General features: G+C 45.4%; 1 protein-coding gene across 4 annotated transcripts in view; it reads left to right on the top strand.

The window, feature by feature from the left end:
* unc13c (unc-13 homolog C (C. elegans)) overlaps positions 1–20,067 on the top strand; it is a 640,043-nt gene that overhangs the window by 540,946 nt on the left and 79,030 nt on the right. For all 4 annotated transcript variants that reach the window (XM_078241487.1, XM_078241484.1, XM_078241485.1 and 1 more), the window contains 3 exons: positions 73–216; positions 1,589–1,666; positions 19,886–19,963. In XM_078241487.1, the coding sequence (XP_078097613.1) occupies positions 73–216; positions 1,589–1,666; positions 19,886–19,963 (300 nt within the window). The remainder of the gene's footprint in view (positions 1–72; positions 217–1,588; positions 1,667–19,885; positions 19,964–20,067) is intronic.

Genomic DNA, 20,067 nt, shown 5'->3' with positions numbered 1-20,067 from the left:
GTTTGATAGAATTAGCTAGCTTGTCTTAAGAAATTGGCTATTATTCATTTTTTATGTCCTTTTGTAATCTAGTTCCTGCAAACCTCTGAACACGCTCTGTTCTCTTGCTCTGTTGTGGATGTCTTCACACAACTTAATCAAAGTTTTGAGATTATCAAAAAGCTTGAATGCCCTAATCCAGAGGCACTGGCACATTTCATGAGACGATTTGCTAAGGTACGTGTATTAATAATCTTAAAAGCGCAAGAGCTTGGAATGTTTGAAAAGTGACAAATGTAACCTGTGGGGATTACTACATCTGTGTCGCCCATCTGACAGCACAGCAGCAGAGTTGTCACTCGGTTTTCTTTCCTGAATTCTCATTGTGTCACTTTGACAGATGTGTTCCAAGAAACTTTTCTACATGTTATTACTACTCAAAGAACAAAGAAAATTATAGCACAGGAACAGGCCCTTTGGCCCTCCAAGCCTGCACCGACCATGCTGCCCGACTTAACTAAAACCCCCTACCCTTCCGAGGACCATATCCCTCTATTCCCATCCTATTCATGTACTTGTCAAGACACCCCTTAAAAGTCACCACCGCATCCGCTTCCACTACCTCCCCCGGCAACGAGTTCAAGGCACCCACTCTGTGTAAAACATCTGCCTTGTACATCTCCTTTAATCCTTGCCCCTCGCACCTTAAATCTATGCCCCCTAGTAATTGACTCTTCCACCTGGGAAAAAGCTTCTGACTATCCACTCTGTCCATGCCCCTCATAATCTTGTAGACTTCTATCAGGTCTCCCCTCAACCTCCGTCGCTCCAGTGAGAACAAACCAAGTTTCTCCAACTTCTGCTCATAGCTAATGCCCTCCATACCAGGCAACATCCTGGGAAATCTTTTCTGTACCCTCTCCAAAGCCTCCACATCCTTCTGGTAGTGTGGCGACCAGAATTGAACACTATATTCCAAGTGCGGCCTAACTAAGGTTCTATAAAGATGCAACATGACTGGTCCATTTTTAAACTCAATGCCCCGGCCGATGAAGGCAAGCATGCCGTATGCCTTCTTGACTACCATCTCCACCTGAAATGCCACTTTCAGTGACCTGTGTACCTGTACACTCAAAAGATACTCAACAAGATTACACTCACAATAATGGTAAAAGGGCAGCAGAGAACGCAGTCTCTGAGTTCAAAGACGTAAGTTTTGTATCTCAAACAGTGCCAAAAGCTGGAATTCCCAGACCTCACCTGCAATCGGGAATCTCTGGCTCCGCTGCAGTGAATGGAGATTTGGCTGAGTGCCAATTTCTCCATTCTCTTCGACAGTTGCAGTGGGTCATTACTGGCTGGAATTAAGTCTATGGGAAGGATATACCGGCCACGCTCACCCCATGACCCCAGAAAATCCCAAGGTCAATGCACCTTTGCATGGTCCGCCCACCACCCCCCCCCCCCCCCCCCCCCCCCCCATGACCCCAGAAAATCCCAAGGTCAATGGAAAATTCCACCTCCTAATTTGTTAATGCGCTGAAAATATCTTGAGAAAAAGAATCGCAAGGAATTTACTTGTGGTGATATTTTTCCCTTTTCATTGCAGACCATAAGTCAAGTCCTCCTCCAATATGCTGCTATTATCTCGAAAGATTTCCACTTGTACTGTTCCAAGGAAAAAGTGGTAAGTAAAGAGATATACATGGACTGTGAACCCTTTACCATGTTAAAGCAAATGTACCACCAAAGCCAATGTAGGATACAGGATAGACAGAAGTATATTTTTACTTTTTACCTGTAACTCCTAGGCGATGGCCTTGTGGTATTATCCCTAGACTATTAATCCAGAAACTCAGCTAATGTTCTGGGGACTCGGGTTCGAATCCCGCCACGACAGATGGTGGAATTTGAATTCAATAAAAATAAATCTGGAATTAAGAATCTACTGATGACCATGAAACCATTGTCGATTGTCGGAAAACCCATCTGGTTCACTAATGTCGTTTAGGGAAGGAAATCTGCCATCCTTACCTGGTCTGGCCTACACGTGACTCCAGAGCCACAGCAATGTGGTTGACTCTCAACTGCCCTCCAAGGGCAACTAGCAATGGGCAATATATGCTGTAAGAAGTTTAACAACACCAGGTTAAAGTCCAACAGGTTTATTTGGTAGCAAAAGCCACATCATGACTACTAATATATGCTGGCCAGCCATGTCCCACAAATGAATAAAACAAAAAAAAATCAGTTTGTACAATACACAATAGATCATGACACTGCAATGTCTGTCAAATGACCACTTCTGGGGAAATGGTATCTGTCATCAGAAGTGAGTTAATCGCTGATACCATTAATGAGCTCCCTCGGAGTTTCCCCAAATGAAATGTTTGGTTTTAGGTTTGTGCAATGTCTTCAATTAGGCCGTTGAGGTTGGCCTCTTAGAATACAAACTCCCTGATTGCTCTTTATTGCCTGTCCAATCAGGGAGCCTTTGTTGTTGTATATCTCACTGGGAGTGTCAGGTCTCCTGGCACTCTGAATGCTGACTCAGAGCTTGGAGCACTCTATGAACTTAAACAGAGCTTGTAAATAAAAGGGAATCTGGTGAAGGGATACCGGCCTCCTTTGACTTATTTCAGTTTGTAGTCAGCAGAACTCAATGTTTTATTTTTGTTAACCTACGTAATACATGCATTTGATCTTGGCTAAAAGCAAATTACTGCGAATGCTGGAGTCTGAAACCAAAATAGAAAATGCTGGAAAATCTCAGCAGGTCTGGCAGCATCTGTAAGGAGAGAAAAGAGCTGACGTTTCAAGCCTAGATGACCCTTTGTCAAAGCTAAAAGGCATGGAATGCGGGAGATATTTATACTGCAGGGTGAGGGAACGAAAGATGAGTCATAGCCACAAAAACAAGGGGAACGGCTGCTAATGGCAGCCCATAGAGAGAATAGAAGGTGTGAATGGCCAAACAGCAGAGAAGCTGAAATCAGAGGGTAAACTGTGACAGATGAAGATGTGGGGGGAAGGGGGAGATGGGTGGAGAGATGTCAACATGAGAAAAAGGGAAGCAAAGGGGGAGAAAAGGTAAGGAAAGGGGGGATAAAATAGTGGGAAAGAATGGGAGGGGAGGGGAAGAAAAATAAAGAAAGACAATAAAGAAGTAAAAGGTAGAGAACAGTTAAAAGATTGGTGGAGTAGTGGATGAGGTGGAGGGCTGTTGTAGGCTGCAAAGAGACATAGATCGGATGCAAAGCTGGGCTGAAAAATGGCAGATGGAGTTTAACCCTGATAAATGTGAGGTGATTCATTTTGGTAGGACTAATTTAAATGTGGATTACAGGGTCAAAGGTAGGGTTCTGAAGACTGTGGAGGAACAGAGAGATCTTGGGGTCCATATCCACAGATCTCTGAAGGTTGCCACTCAAGTGGATAGAGCCGTGAAGAAGGCCTATAGTGTGTTAGCTTTTATTAACAGGGGGTTGGAGTTTAAGAGCCGTGGGGTTATGCTGCAACTGTCCAGGACCTTGGTGAAACCACATTTGGAATATTGTGTGCAGTTCTGGTCACCTCACTATAAGAAGGATGTGGAAGCGCTGGAAAGAGTGCAAAGGAGATTTACCAGGATGCTGCCTGGTTTGGAGGGTAGGTCTTGTGAGGAAAGTTTGAGGGAGCTAGGGCTGTTCTCTCTGGAGCAGAGGAGGTTATGGGGAGGCTTAATAGAGGTTTATAAAATGATGAAGGGGATAGATAGAGTGAACTTTCAAAGACTATTTCCTCGGGTGGATGGAGCTATTACAAGGGGGCATAACTATAGGATTCATGGTGGGAGATATAGGAAGGATGTCCGAGGTAGGTTCTTTACTCCGAGAGTGGTTGGGGTGTGGAATGGGCTGCCTGCAGTGATAGTGGAGTCAGGCACTTTAGGAACATTTAAGCGGTTATTGGATAGGCACATGGAGCACACCAGGATGATAGGGAGTGGGATAGCTTGATCTTGGTTTCAGATAAAGCTCGGCACAACATCGTGGTTGAAGGGCCAGTTCTGTGCTGTACCGTTCTATGTTCTAGAACATATGAACATAGAACATTACAGCGCAGTACAGGCCCTTCGGCCCTCAATGTTGCGCCAACCTGTGAAACCAATCTAAAGCCCATCTAACCTACACTATTCTAATATCATCCATATGTTTATCCAATGACCCTTTAAATGCCCTTAATGTTGACGAGTCCACTACTGCTGCAGGCAGGGCATTCCACGCCCTTACTACTCTCTGAGTAAAGAACCTATCTCTGACATGTGTCCGATATCTATCACCCCTCAATTTAAAGCTATGTCCCCTCATGCTAGTCATCACCATCCGAGGAAAAAGGCTCTCACTGTCCACCCTATCTAATCCTCTGATCATCTTGAATGCCTCTATTAAGTCACCTCTTAACCTTCTTCTAACGAAAACAGCCTTAAGTCACTCAGCCTTTCCTCATAAGACCTTCCCACCATACCAGGCAACATCCTGGTAAATCTCCTCTGCACCCTTTCCAATGCTTCCACGTCCTTCCTATAATGCGGCGACCAGAACTGTACGCAATACTCCAAGTGCGGCCGCACCAGAGTTTTGTACAGCTGCAACATGACATCATGGCTCTGAAACTCAATCCCTCTACCAATAAAAGCTTACACACTGTATGCCTTCTTGACAGCCCTATCAACCTGGGTGCCAACTTTCAGGGATCTATGCACATGGACAGCGAGATCTCTCTGCTCATCCACACTACCAAGTATCTTACCATTAGCCCAGTACTCTGTATTCTTGTTACTCCTTCCAAAGTGAATCACCTCACACTTTTCAGCATTAAACTCCATTTGCCACCTCTCAGCCCAGCTCTGCAGCTTATCTATGTCCCTCTGTAACCTGCAACATCCTTCCTCACTGTCCACAACTCCACCAACTTTAGTGTCATCTGCAAATTTACGAACCCAGCCTTCTACGCCCTCATCCAGTTCATTTATAAAAATGACAAACAGCAGTTCTATGTTCTAAAAATTAATTGAAATGAAAACAAAAGGGTGGAGGTGGGGTAGAGCTAATCATCTGAAGTTGTTGAATTCGATGTTGAGACCAGAAGGCTGTAAAGTGCCTAGCCGGAAGATGAGATGCTGTTCCTCCAGTTTGTGTTGAGCTTCACTGCAACATTGCAGCAAGCCAAGGACAGGCATGTGGGCATGGGAGCAGGATCGTGTGTTAAAATGGCAAGCAATGGGAAGGTCAGGGTTTGATATTATTTGATATGTTACTAAGTGTCAAACCATTTTATATTAACAGGAAAACTATATTTATATGGAATACAGCATCCTAGTAATGGGTTAATATAGGAAAAAATACAAAATAAGTGTAATTGCAGTTAGAAATGGAGAATCCAAAATCAATGAAAATTTTTAGTTCCATATTATTGTTTGCTTTGAACTTCCATGTGTGTGAAGGAGAATTTGTCCATTTATTGACTTAGAAAAGAGGAGTGGAATTCCCCCATCTGGGACTTAAGTCCCATGGTGAGGAAGGCATGGGGAGTGTTACCTGCTGTGGAGACCAACAAGAAACCACGCCATCTCTTCCATCCCTGGTGTAACTAATTATGCATCTGGGGGTTTTGCACCAGTTTCCGGGCTGTGCTTGGTGGCATGTGTCCTACCTGCAAATATTGGAAAGGCCCCCGATGTCACTGACCCACCATAGAAGAAATAAGATGGGCCTTCTCAAAGATACTAAAGCTGGAAGATCCGCTTGATAGATGCTTCCCCACCCACTGCTGTAGTGTCCCAGGGCCATTGGGTTACTGGTAGCTACATCCCAAGCTACAAAGGCAGCCTCAGGCCTTCTTCAGGTAAATCCCGACTTTTGCATGCCACGTTGGGTCAGATGTAGGGGAGGCAGTGGCGTAGTGGTGTCATCGCTGGACTAGTAAACCACAGACCCAGGGTAATGCTCTGGAGACCTGGGTTCGAATCCCACCACAGTAGATGGTGAAATTTGAATTCAATTAAAATCTGGAATTAAAAGTCTAATGTTGACCATGAAACCCATTGTTGTAAAAACCCACCTGGTTCACTCATGTCTTTTAGGCAAGGGAATCTACCGTCCTTTCCTGGTCTGGCCTGGCCTACATGTGACTCCAGCAGCCACAGCAATGTGGTTGACTCTTAAATGCCCTCAGGGGTGGGCAATAATTGCTGGCCCAGCCAGGGACACCCACACCCCATGAACAAATAAATTTTAAAAAGTGTCCTGAACCGGTGTAGTTTCCCGCTGGCATGACAAAGAATCGGGCATTGGGGGAACATTCCGGTCAGGTCTTCACTTGCATCCCATTAGCGAGATGCAAGTGGGTTTCGGGGCAGGCTCCAGCAGGATTCCTGATCCACCATGGGAGGCACCATCAGAGCAGCCCGCTGTAAATTCATACCAGCATGAAACCGAGTTTTGGGTCTCCTGCCAAATTCCCCCACCCGCCGACCTTAGATGCCATTGCCAGGGGTGTGGGAGAATTCCATCCAAAACAATGCCTCGTTAAAATAAAGATATTCACTGCAGCTTATCGGAACTATTCAGTGCTCCTGCTTTTTAATTATTGCCCTTTAAACTCTATAATTTACAATTAATAACAATAGTGTGTTCCAACTTTATTCGAAGTCAATCTAATCCAATAATTTTTTCACCTTAGCTTACTAAAATAAAGTTGATATTGTTTCATGTTTACCACTTTGTCACAACATCAAGTTCTCTTAGTATACTGTGGAATGTAATGAAGACCTCTTTCTTAAATTGTTCTCTACGAACGGTATGCTTTTTCTGTATAGCACACAAGAAACAATAGTTTTCCCTGTATCCCAATACATAGAGTCACAGAGTTTTACAGCATGGAAACAGGCCCTTCGGCCCAACTTGTCCATGCCACCCTTTATTTTTAAAACCCCTAAGCTAATCCCAATTGCCCGCAGTTGGCCCATATCCCTCTGTACCCATCGAACCCATGTAACTATCTAAATGCTTTTTAAAAGACAAAATTATGCCTACCTCTATTACTACTTCTGGAGCTTGTTCCAGACACTCACCACCCTCTGTGTGAAAGAATTGCTCTTCTGAACACTTTTGTATCTCTCCCCTCTCACCTTAAACCTATGCCCTCTAGTTTTAGATTCCCCTATCTTTGAACATAGAACATAGAAAGCCACAGCACAAACAGGCCCTTCGGCCCACAAGTTGCGCCGATCACATCCCCACCTCTAGGCCTATCTATAGCCCTCAATCCCATTAAATCCCATGTACTCATCCAGAAGTCTCTTAAAAGACCCCAACGAGTTTGCCTCCACCACCACCGACGTCAGCCGATTCCACTCACCCACCACCCTCTGAGTGAAAAACTTACCCCTGACATCCCCCCTGTACCTACCCCCCAGCACCTTAAACCTGTGTCCTCTCGTAGCAACCATTTCAGCCCTTGGAAATAGCCTCTGAGAGTCCACCCTATCCAGACCCCTCAACATCTTGTAAACCTCTATCAGGTCACCTCTCATCCTTCGTCTCTCCAGGGAGAAGAGACCAAGCTCCCTCAACCTATCCTCATAAGGCATGCCCCCCAATCCAGGCAACATCCTTGTAAATCTCCTCTGCACCCTTTCAATGGCTTCAACATCTTTCCTGTAATGAGGTGACCAGAACTGCGCGCAGTACTCCAAGTGGGGTCTAACCAGGGTCCTATAAAGCTGCAGCATTATCTCCCGACTCCTAAACTCAATCCCTCGATTAATGAAGGCTAGTACGCCATACGCCTTCTTGACCGCATCCTCCACCTGCGAGGCCGATTTAAGAGTCCTATGGACCCGGACCCCAAGGTCCTTCTGATCCTCTACACTGCTAAGAATGGTACCCTTCATTTTATACTGCTGCTTCATCCCATTGGATCTGCCAAAATGGATCACTACACACTTATCCGGGTTGAAGTCCATCTGCCACTTCTCCGCCCAGTCTTGCATTCTATCTATGTCTCGCTGCAACTTCTGACATCCCTCCAAACTATCCACAACACCACCTACCTTGGTGTCGTCAGCAAACTTACCAACCCATCCCTCCACTTCCTCATCCAGGTCATTTATGAAAATGACAAACAGCAAGGGTCCCAGAACAGATCCCTGGGGCACTCCACTGGTCACTGACCTCCATGCAGAGAAAGACCCCTCCACAGCCACTCTCTGCCTTCTGCAGGCAAGCCAGTTCTGGATCCACAAGGCAACAGCCCCTTGGATCCCATGCCCTCTCACTTTCTCAAGAAGTCTTGCATGGGGGACCTTATCGAACGCTTTGCTGAAGTCCATATAGACCACATCCACCGCTCTTCCTTCGTCAATGTGCTTGGTCACATTTTCAAAGAACTCAACCAGGCTCGTAAGGCACGACCTGCCCCTGACAAAGCCGTGCTGACTACTTTTGATCATACTAAACTTCTCTAGATGATCATAAATCCTGTCTCTCAGGATCCTCTCCATCAACTTACCAACCACTGAGGTTAGACTCACCGGTCGGTAATTTCCCGGGCTGTCCCTGTTCCCTTTCTTGAATATAGGGACCACATCCGCAATCCTCCAATCCTCCGGAACCTCTCCCGTCTCCATCGACGATGCAAAGATCATCGCCAAAGGCTCCGCAATCTCCTCCCTCGCCTCCCACAGTAACCTGGGGTACATCCCATCCGGTCCCGGCGACTTACCAACCTTGATGCCATTCAATAGTTCCAACACATCCTCTTTCTTTATGTCCACATGCTCGATCCTTTCTGTCCTCCGCAATCCAGCAGTACAACCACCCAGATCCCTTTCCACCGTGAATACCGAGGTAAAGTATTCATTAAGCACCTTGGGAAAAGATATTGACTATCTAGCTGATCTATGCCCCTCATTATTTTATAGACCTCTATAAGATCACCTCTCAGCTTCCTACGCTCCAGAGAAAAAAGTCCCAGTCTATCCAGCCTCTCCTTATAACTCAATCCATCAAGTCCCAATAGCATCCTAGTAAATCTTTTCTGCACTCTTTCTAGTTTAATAATATCCTTTCTATAATAGGGTGACCAGAATTGCACACAGTTTTCCAAGTGTGACCTTACCAATGTCTTGTACAACTTCAACAAGACGTCCCAACTCCTGCATTCAATGTTCTGACCGATGAAACCAAGCATGCCGAATGGCGCCTTCACCATTCTGTTCCACCTGTGACTCCACCTTCAAGGAGCTATGAACATGTATCCCTAGATCTCTTTGTTCTGTAACTCTCCCCAACACCCTACCATTAACTGAGTAAGTCCTGCCCTGCTTCAATCTACCAAAATGCATCATGTGACAACAATTTTAAAAAATATATCAAAATCATTGTTCTCCCCCCATCACTACATTTAGAAAATCCTCCCCTTTCCACAGCAGGGTAGAGCTGGGTGAAGGCTATTATTTACAAGTTAAGAGTTTTCAAGAAAATGTCAATCACTTGGGTTGGTTTGAAACCTTTCTATTGTGCCATGAAAGTCCTCCTCAACAATGAACATCAACATCCAGGTCATTCCTCCTCACTTGTCACTCATTCCAATTTAACAGAATGAAAGAACGGTTTTAGCACAGAGGAAGCTATTCAGCCTGCCTCTATTGAGTCTCTGCAAGAGCTACTCAGTGAGAGTCATAGAATCCCTATCGTACATAAAGAGGCCATTCAGCCCTTTGAGCCTGCACCAACCACAATCCCACCCAGGCCCTGTCCCCATAACACCATGCATTTACCTTAGCTAGTCCCCCTGACACTAAGGGCCAATCCACCTAACCCGCACATCTTTGGAGTGTGGGAGAAAACCGGAGCACCCGAGGGAAACCCACGCAGACACGGGGAGAACGTGCAAACTCCATACAGACAGTGACCTGAGGCCGGAATTGAACCTGGATCTCTGACACTGTGACGGCATGAGTGCTAGCCACCGTGCCACCCTTAGTCCCAAAGCCTTGTCTTTTCCCCTGAGCCCTGGAACCTTTTTGCTTCAGATGATCTTCTTTGAAGGTCATGGTTGAACCTGGCAGTGCATTCCAGATTCTAACCAGTTGCTGCAGTTTAAAAAAGAAAGCTTTCCCTCATGTCGCCCATTCTCCTTAAATCTGTGCCCTCTGGTTCTTGAGCATTCTGCCAATGGGAAGAGTTTCCACTCTATCCAGATCCCTCATAATTTTGAACACCTCTACCGAATCTCCTCTCAACCTTCCCTTCCCTTTGAGGAGAAAAGCTCCAACTTCTTTGTGTTTATTTGTCATCGCAATTGACATCTGAGCAGAGTTATTTTTAAGGTTTTCTTGCAACCCCCTCACATTGCCTGAGTTGATAACATTTGGCAGAATCCCAATGGACATATGGCATGTTGTTTCTGTAGGTTAAAGTAATTATGTGCTTTAATTAGAATATGGAAATTAAGTTGCCAGTATCAGGGAGGTCTTCAACTGCAAATTTGTCAAAATTCTCACATTATGCTAACATTTTTCTATGTTTGTAAGCTAAATTAGGATCATTTTCCTTTTGATTTGTTTGATTCTTTCTTAAGACATTCATCTTAAAAGACCTCCATTCCACTTTTGCCCTAATATAATGATTTAATATAATGATTTAAAATAATCATTTAAAATCGGCTAGTTTATATTTTTTGGCTGCAACCATCAGGAAAGCAAACTTCAAAGCTTTGCAAAAATGATTCCTTACAGATTCCACAAATAAACAAGGTTAAATCAATAATGTCGCTCTCTAAATGAATGAAGAAGGTAGTTATGAAGCAGTTTGGCTTGATATAATGCTTTCAAAAAGCAACAAAACCATGTAAGAGGGAAGAAGTAAAAAGGCAGGAGGGCTGATCCATTGATTTGATTTATTATTGTCACATGTATTAGTATACAGTGAAAAGTATTGTTACTTTCACACTATGCAGACAAAGCACACTGTACATAGAGAAGGAAACGAGAGAGTGCAGAATGTAATGTTACAGTCATAACTAGGGTGGAGGGAAAGATCAACTTAATGCGAGGTAGGTCCATTCAAAAGTCTGACAGCAGCAGGGAAGAAGCTGTTCTTGAGTCGGTTGGCATGTGATCTCAGACTTTTATGTCTTTTTCCTGACGGAAGAAGGTGGAAGAGATTATGTCCGGGGTGCGTGGGGTCCTTGATTATGCCAGCTGCTTTTCCGAGGCAGCAGGAAGTGTAGACAGAGTCAATGGATGGGAGGTTGGTTTGCGTGATGGATTGGGCTACACATTCACGACCCTGTGTAGTTTCTTGTGGTCTTGGACAGAGCAGGAGCCGTATCAAGCTGTGATAAAAACGGAAAGAATGCTTTCTATGGTGCATCTGTAGAGATTGGTGAGAATTGTAGCGAACATGTTAAATTTCCTTAGTTTCCTGGGAGAGTAGAGGCATTGGTGGGCTTTCTTAACTATAGCATCCACATGGAGGGGCCAGGACAGGTTGTTGGTGATCTAGACACCTAAAATCTTGAAGCTCTCGACCATTTCCACTTTGTGAGGGAATCAAGGGACATGTCTGAAAATCTAGTCAGAAAGATAGGAAGAGAAGAAATACATTAGGCAGCACATCAGTCTCTTAATTTGAAGGTCCTGAATTCAATTCTGAGAGGGCAAGCCTATTTTGTGGCGGGACAATGGGTTGCACTATTGCCTGTCCGCTCCAGAGAACTGGGTTCAATTCCGGCCTCGGGTCACTATCTGTGTGGAGATTGCATGTGTCTGTGTGGGTTTCCTCCCACACTCCAAAGGTATGCAGGTTAGGTGGATTGGCCATTGTTAATTGCCCCTTAGAGTCCCAAAATATGTAGGCTAGTGGGGTAAATACATGGGGTTATGGAGATAGGGCAGATGGAGGACCTGGGTAGAATACTCTGTCAAATAGTTGGTACAGACTTGATGGGCCGAATGGCTTCCTTTTGCAATGTTCAATGGAACAGCTTCAAAAGCAATTTCCAGAGAGTAGGATGAAATGGCTGAAGATTCTGCCACAATTGTGGGATGAAGGAAAGGCAGGGATGCAAAGAAGAAACAAAAACAGAAAAATGTTGGAAAATCTCAGCAGGTCTGGCAGCATCTATGGAGAGAGAGTAGAGCCAACGTTTTGGGTCTAGATGACCCTTCATCAGAGCTCGAAACATTGACTCTATTCTCTCTCCACAGATGCTGCCAGACTTGCTGAGATTTTCCAGCATTCTTCTGTTCTTGTTCCAAATGCCAGCATCTGCAGTATTTTGCATTTATATTATGCATAGAGGACTGAATAGTGTAGGAAGGGATGGAACGCTGATGCAGGCTGTAAAGAAAGGAGATGACAAAAAATGCATTAAATTATTATAAAAAAATTACACATTAGCAGGACACAGCAGGGAAGACAAATGTCTCATAATTGCATTGATGTGGCAGGAACTGTACATCTTTGCTCAGGGAACTGCACAAATACTTGGGAGGAGGAAAAATATTTTATTGATGTTACTTTGAATGAGACTTGGTACATCAAAATTGTTGTGGTCACTGACTTTCTTGCATCTCAGTTCTTCAATTTGAATCCAAATAAGCATCTGGCTGATATAACTCCTGAGAAATTATTGATGCTCGAACAGAAATGGGTGATACCAGGTAATGACAATAGTCAAAGGTGAAACCTTAGAGACAAATTTTTGCTCTGGATGGGGAGTCTGTGCAAACCCGACTCTGCAGGAAGTGCTCCAAATGTTCAAGGGCTGTCAAGCGTAGAAGCGGGCTGTGTGAAAGGTCCACCTCAGCGATCCAGGACTTTATCCCAGCTGTAAAGAAAGCAGTGAATCAAAATCAAAAGACGTATTTATGTCCACTTCTAACAATCCCAAAGGGCACCATAGCTCTCCCAAAGGAACTCTTTGACCTATCCAAAAGGGGTCCCTCAACTCTCCAAATAACACCAGCAGCTTTCGATCCTTTATGTTCAAACATCTACCGCCCCACAAGCCATGGGAGCGATTCTCCCAAAAAAATTTGAAGTGTTGAATTCACGTAAAAACTGGAGTAAATCCTGCTGGTTTCTTTAGCGGGATTTTCAAAAGGAAGCTCCCAAACTACTGCAAAGTGCACTAGCGTGAATCTTGTCAAAACGCAGCTTGTGGGGCCTATTCTTGCTGGAGATGTCGGCAGCATTGCACTGAGTGGGCCATTGTACACGCACTGATCTGTCAGTGCCGAGATCGGCGCATGCGCAGTAGCCCCGCACCGTCGGCCTCCCAATCACTGGGCAGCCCCGCGATCCCGCATTGCTGGCCGTGGGACCCCCCCCCCCCCTCCACCCACCCAATCGCTGGCCTCCCTGATGTGTTGGCCCACCTCGATCTCCAACCAAGTGATCTCGACCACTTGCCCAGAAAGCAACCACGTCCCCCTCCTCCCCACCACACTTCCTGATGGTCAGCCCTGATTGCTGTCTCCCCTCCCTCTGTCACCGCAAAGTGCAGAGTGGCAGCGGGAACCACCCCCCCCCCCCAAACGATCGTGTCCCCAGAGGCCCTTGGGCACTGCCTGATGCCTGGTGAGCAGGCCAAGGTACCTCCTCGCATTGCTACTTTGCCCCTTGGGCAGGCTGGCACTGCCAAGCTGGCAATCCCCTTACAGTAAGAAGTTTATCAACACCAGGTTAAAGTCCAACAGGTTTATTTGGTAGCAAAAGCCACACAAGCTTTCGGAGCTGCAAGCCCCTTCTTCAGGTGAGTGCACTCACCTGAAGAAGGGGCTTGCAGCTCCGAAAGCTTGTGTGGCTTTTGCTACCAAATAAACCTGTTGGACTTTAACCTGGTGTTGTTAAACTTCTTACTGTGTTTACCCCAGTCCAACGCCGGCATCTCCACATCATGAATCCCCTTACACCCAACCTCCTGAGGGGCCTCCATTGCCCCCCTTCATTCCAGCAGGGTGGGGCCACTAGCTCTCCGCAAGTGGGGAGCTATTGTAAACCCTACTGGAGTGAAACACTCCTGGCCGGGGGGGTGGGGTGGACTCTAATTATATGCTAATTGTAATTTAAATAATTTATACAGCATTGTGCCTATTTCTGGTACAGAGCTGACGGCGCCATGGTGGGGAAATGTATAGCTAGAGAGGGATGGGGGCACCTACACAGTAAGTTGCTGTGAAAAGTGATGAGTTCCAATTGATTTGAGAACACGCACACACGCACTCTTGCAGTTAAATATGCCCGCATATCTATCACCTTTGCTGCCCTGATCATTAAACCATTGTCAGCATTGAACCCAGTAACATGGCAACACACTTCTACTCATCATCTCTTGGCGATCTCCAGCCAAATCTTCTTGCTTTAAGTAGCAATCTTCTTCCTCCCACTGGTAAAGTATCTTGAAGCCCACAGCACCAGACCCAGTGAGGCATCAGTAACCAGGCCTGGCACATTGGAACTCCACTCGTACAGTCACAACTTCTGACTTCCAGCTCCAGATTCCACCGTTGCCATGTCCCTTTAAATACTGGAGTTTAAATTGATTCCTATTGGCCATCATCGCCCTCGCTCATGCTAATTGGCCAAGAAGCCAGATGCAAATACAGAGGCTGGGTTAAACAGACAGTGACGGATGGATTGCACTGATTCTGTGCACTATTGGCCAATCCCCACCCTCACCACGTTATCATGTTAAAATTCCCCCTGAATGTCAGCAGGTTGTTCAAATACAAACATAAAGGCAAAACGCTGCAGATGCTGGAATCTGAAACAAAAATACAAAATGCTGGAGAACCTCAGCAGGTCTGACAGCATCTGTGGAGAGAGAATAGAGCCAACGTTTCGAGTCTGGATTGTTAGAATGTAACCGATGATAACATTGGATCTGCTGTAGTGTGACCAATGGTAACAAGCTGTAAGGGTCAGCTGACCCAATAAACTATGTAACCAATGACAAAATGATGTGATGATCAGCTGACTCAGTATAAATAAGAACCTGTTGGGAATTGTTAAATTGCTTGGGATGGCCCGGGGTGAGGCCTCAAGTGTTGGAGTAATGATGTTTCTTTATTAAACCTTTTTCTTTGATTTATCTGTTGGAGTAAGTTTTGTTTCATTGCCTGTAACTGAAGAGTACCTTCTGCTAGATAAACATGGATGACCCTTCGTCAGAGCTTTATCAGAACTCGAAACATTGGCTCTATTCTCTCTCCACAGATGCTGTCAGACCTGCTGAGTTTCTCCAGCATTTTCTGCTTTTGTTCAACAACAAAGTCTGACACTTCAGTCACCAAACATTGCTTCCATGTGGAGAAAGGACACCGGATAATGATCACAATAAGGAATTGTAATGACTTCAATGAGGCCATTAAGTTGGCCTCTTAGGAGACGAACTCCCTGATTGAGCGCTCTGTGCCCGCTCGGCACCGCAGGGACTGGGGTGCATTACTGGCTCCCTTATTCACATTTTGATTTGATGTTTTAAGTTCCCTTTACACATTGGGCCCGATTTTACCATTGCGTCGTGCCCATTTTCGAGCGCGAAAACGTGGTAAAGTCGGGTGTGAGGCCATTAACGCGATCTGCGCCCACGCCTGCGTCCGCGCAGATGGCCACTCTACCGAGATCCGGGAATGGCCGCGATCCGATTCACACCCGAAACGGACGTAATGGCGATTTAAATGCATTCACATGCATTTCAATTGAATTAATGAACCGCTCGCCCAACTTTATTAGCATTTCCCACTTTACCATTGCGTTCGCCGATCCGGAATCACGCCGAAATGGACCTGCTGAATAAAAGTCTGTTTCGGGTGCTCCAGCTGCTGAAGAGGTGAATTCAGCGCTTCCAATGGCTCTCTGACTCAGATCGGTGGTGGCAGGGGAGGTGGGTCAGATCATTCTCTGGTGAGGGGTGGGAGAGCGGGGGGGGAGGCCAGATCGTTCTCTAGTAGAGGGGGGGGGGGGGAGTGAGGCCAGATCGTTCTCCGGGGGTGGGGGGAGGGAGGCCAGACCATTCTCTTGCGGGGGTGGGGGCTGGGTGGTGAGTGAGGCCAGATTGTTCTCCGGTGGGGGGGGGGGGGGGGTGGAGTGAGCCCATATCGTTCTCTGATGGGGGTGGGGGGAGAGAGGGGAGGACCGATCGCTCACTGGTGGGGTGGGGTGGAGGGAGGGTGAGGCCAGATGATCTCTGGTGGGGGGGCAGGGGGGTCTGCTGCCACTCTGCGGACGATTGGTGGGGGGGGGAAGGGGGTCGCAATCAGTCTGGGTAGCGGGGGTGGGTGGATAAGGGGGACAGTTATGTTGTGGGGGTGGGTGATGTCTGTGGGGGCCACCAATCCCGCTTTTCGCTCCTGGGCCGCTTTCTGTGCATGCGCAGTTCAGAGCTCCGATCGTTTCGGGGGTGCGATAAGCCCCGCCCACAGCGCGATTCAGACCCGCGATTTTTTTTTTCAGGCTAAGTGCGTATGGGTGCGCCTGAAAACACGTTTCCAAGTTGGATCTGAATTGCACCCAGATTCAGCACTTAGAATGAAATTGGTTAAATCAGGCCCTTTGTCTTTTGTTTTGAGTGGTTCCTCTCCTATTGGGAGCTGCCCCTTTTAATTTATCCCGAAGTTAATTTGAGTTAGTTTAATTGTTTGAACCATAAAAGAGGTCCCTGATTAAGCTGTTTATTGCTTGTCCAATCAGGGAGCCTTTGTTGTTGTATATCTAACTGGGAGTGTCGGTCTCCTGGCAATCTGGGTGCTGATTTAGAACTTGTCACACTCTATGAACTTAATAGAGCTTGAAAACAAAAGGGAATCTGGTGAAGAGGTACCAGCCTCTGCTGACTTATTTCAGGAATCCTATCCAATGATGATTCTGCCCCTTCACACCCAGGGATACTGTTCTGCTTAAAGCAATGTTTTGTCAGCCTGGTTAAGATCAGCTAACTCCTCACAGAGGACAAGGTGGCTTTTTCATCCATATCACGAGAGACAAAATCATCCACTCGTTGTTTTTATTAGTATCAAGCGTTGCAAATTTCTTCGAAGACCTTCAGCAAAGTAAAATTAAGCATTTCACTCTTAATTTTATTTTTTCCTAATTCAGACTGATCTTAACACTCATCAGACCTTCATTAGGAGTGAGTCATTTCTTAAATTTATTTACATGTTTTCGCAATCTTTGTAATCATACATCTCACTTCTAACACCTCCTCGGTGTCAACACTGTCAACAGCAGTGAATGCTTGGAACAGTATGGGAGTCGGAGAGATCTGCAGCTTTGAAGAGTGGTGTCACGTTATTTTCTCATTTCTGTGAACCTCATCATTTTCTGTGATATTCATACGGAGATGTACAAGTCATCACAGCTCCGGGAAAACCCAGATATTTTTGTTTTTCTTCAAATGGTTCTTGTTATAATTGTGATGGGCTTAGTTCAGGCTGTGAAGTTACCTCAAAGTAACTAGGCTTCGAAACTACCTTTTGCAAATGTGAATAAGACCAAAAGATATAGGAGCAGAATTAGGCCATTCAGCCCATTGAGTCTGCTGCAGCATTCATTCATGACTGATAAGTTTCTCAACCCCATTCTCCTACCTTTTTCCCATAACCTATGATCCCCCTTACCAATCAAGAACCTGTCTATTTCTGTCTTAATAGTACTCAATGACCTGACCTCCACAGCTTTCTGTGGCAATGAATTCCATAGATTCACCACCCTCTGGCTGAAGAAATTCCTCTCTGTCTTGGTTCGAAAGGGTCGTCCCTTTACTCTGAGGCTGTGCCCTCGGATCCTAGTCTCTCCTACTAATGGAAACATCTCCCCCACGTCCACGCTACCCAGGCCTTTCATACGTCTGTAAGTTTCAATGAGATTCCCCCCTCTTCCTTCTAAACTCCATCGAGTACAAATGGAAAAAGAATGCTTGACATTGCTCAATGAAATGTCCCCATCATTTTAACGAGACCTGTTAAAATGTTGGTGGTGGTGAAGTGGGAGCTTTCTTTAGAGAAGACTTGCGTGACAGGGAGGGAGAGGCATGCATCATCTATCCCGATGATGCAATGGCTTGCTTTCCTATGAACCAGATTGGTAATCAACTTGCCAAACTATTTGTCATGAACATCCTTTCCCTTTAAATACCGGTGCTTTGAAAGACAAATTACTAATATTTTTATAAAGAAGTTTGGACCTTGTGGGTGGGATTTTACGGCCTCGTTTATCCTGAAACCGTAAAATCCCGCCCGCGGTCAACGGACATTTCCGTTGTCCGCCCCTCGCCCGCTCCGATTCTGTGGCGGGCGGGGTGGTAAAATTTCGGCTTGTGTATTTTTCCTGCAGGAAAACTTGTTACGTGGCCAAACAATCATTTAATAAGATTGTGATTGCAACCAATTTGCTGTGTATCAACTAAATTGAATTGAGTGGACCAAAAGAGTTGTATCTGATTTCATCTTGTTATCTTTTCGATGGTGTTTTCTTGCACGAAGTGGAAGGGACCTCTTCTCTTGAGGAAAATTAATAAATGTGTGAGAGATTGATTTTAAAACTTGGGTCAGGAAAGAATCAGGTTGACATTTTTCACCATGCCTTGATTGCAGAAGAATCTTGTCACTTTGGTTATCCATCACCCTACATTTCATCAAAAAAAATTACACTGCCTCATTATTTTTTTTTTTAACTGTATTCCGTGTTTTTATAATAAATGAATTAATGTTTTTACAAGATAAGGTAAGCTTAAACATTTACAGGCTCTGAAAAGATGGGATATGGATGTTATCATACTGAATGTCGAGCAGATCAAATTAAGATGGTATAATACTTCAAAATAAGCTCGACATCATCCAGGACAAAGCAGCCCACTTGATTGGCACCCCTTCCACAAACAGTTCACTTGCTCCACCATCAATGAACTGTAGCAACAGTGTGTACCATCGACAATGTACAATGCAGGAACTGGCCAAGGTTCCTTAGCCAGTAGCTTCCAAACTCATGACCGCTGCCATCTAGAAGGGCAGCAGGTACCTGGGAAAACCACCACCTGGAGATTCCCCACCATAAGGTATAGGAGCAGAATTAGGCCATTTGACCCATTGAGTCTGCTCCGCCATTCAATCATGTCTGATATGATTCTCATCCCCATTCTCCTGCCTTCTCCTTATTGATTCAGAACCTATCTATCTCTGTCTTAAAGACACTCAATGACCTGTCCTCCACAGCCCTCTGTGACAATGAGTCCCACAGATTCACCACTCCAAGTCACTCACCATCCTGACTTGGAAAGATAATGCCTTTCCTTCACTGTCACTGGGTCAAAATCCTGGATCTCCCTCCCTAACAGCACGGTGGGTGTATCTAAGCCTCTGAGACTGCGGCGGTTCAAGAGGCAGATCACCACCACCTTCCCGAGGGTAACTAGGGATGGGCAATAAATGCTGACCTAACCAGTGACGTTCACATCCCAAGAGTGAATTTAAAAAACGAATTTAAAGAAAGCATTGTTAGATAGGGGAACGGTGAAATAAATACCTTATTCTTATCGGCCGTTCACGCCACACTCCCGCTGCAGAGAAGTCCACTGCAGCGGGAAGGGAAAATCCCGCTAGTACGAACGTTCCTGCCAGTGAGCTCTATATCACTCGTCAGGTATCAGACTGTTTTTGCTTACCGACGAGTCTGGTATTCCACCATTTTCTTTGTGCCCAACGTTTGATTCTGCTACTGTTTAATTATAAAAAAAGATCGGCCAACCATTTGCCTTCAAGGCTCCTGCATAATTCGTCTCAAATATTTCTGCGTGGAAATGCTAGTTAACGCTGTCGGACACTTCCGAGTGATTTATTGATGGAACTTTTTTGCAGCCTTGCATCCTGATGAACAACATCCAACAACTGAGAGTCCAGCTGGAGAAAATGTTTGAGTCGATGGGTGGAAAAGAGGTCAGTGTTTTTTTGAAAATCTAGAAGGCAATCCATTAAATATATATATGCGTGTGACAAATAGCTTTCCAATATTTAATATCATGAATTATATCATTTGTTAT

Source organism: Mustelus asterias, chromosome 24 (genome assembly GCF_964213995.1).
Source record: "Mustelus asterias chromosome 24, sMusAst1.hap1.1, whole genome shotgun sequence".
Taxonomy (NCBI): domain Eukaryota; kingdom Metazoa; phylum Chordata; class Chondrichthyes; order Carcharhiniformes; family Triakidae; genus Mustelus; species Mustelus asterias.
The sequence above is the reverse complement of the archived record's forward strand: the minus strand, read 5'-3'. Positions and strand labels throughout refer to the sequence as shown.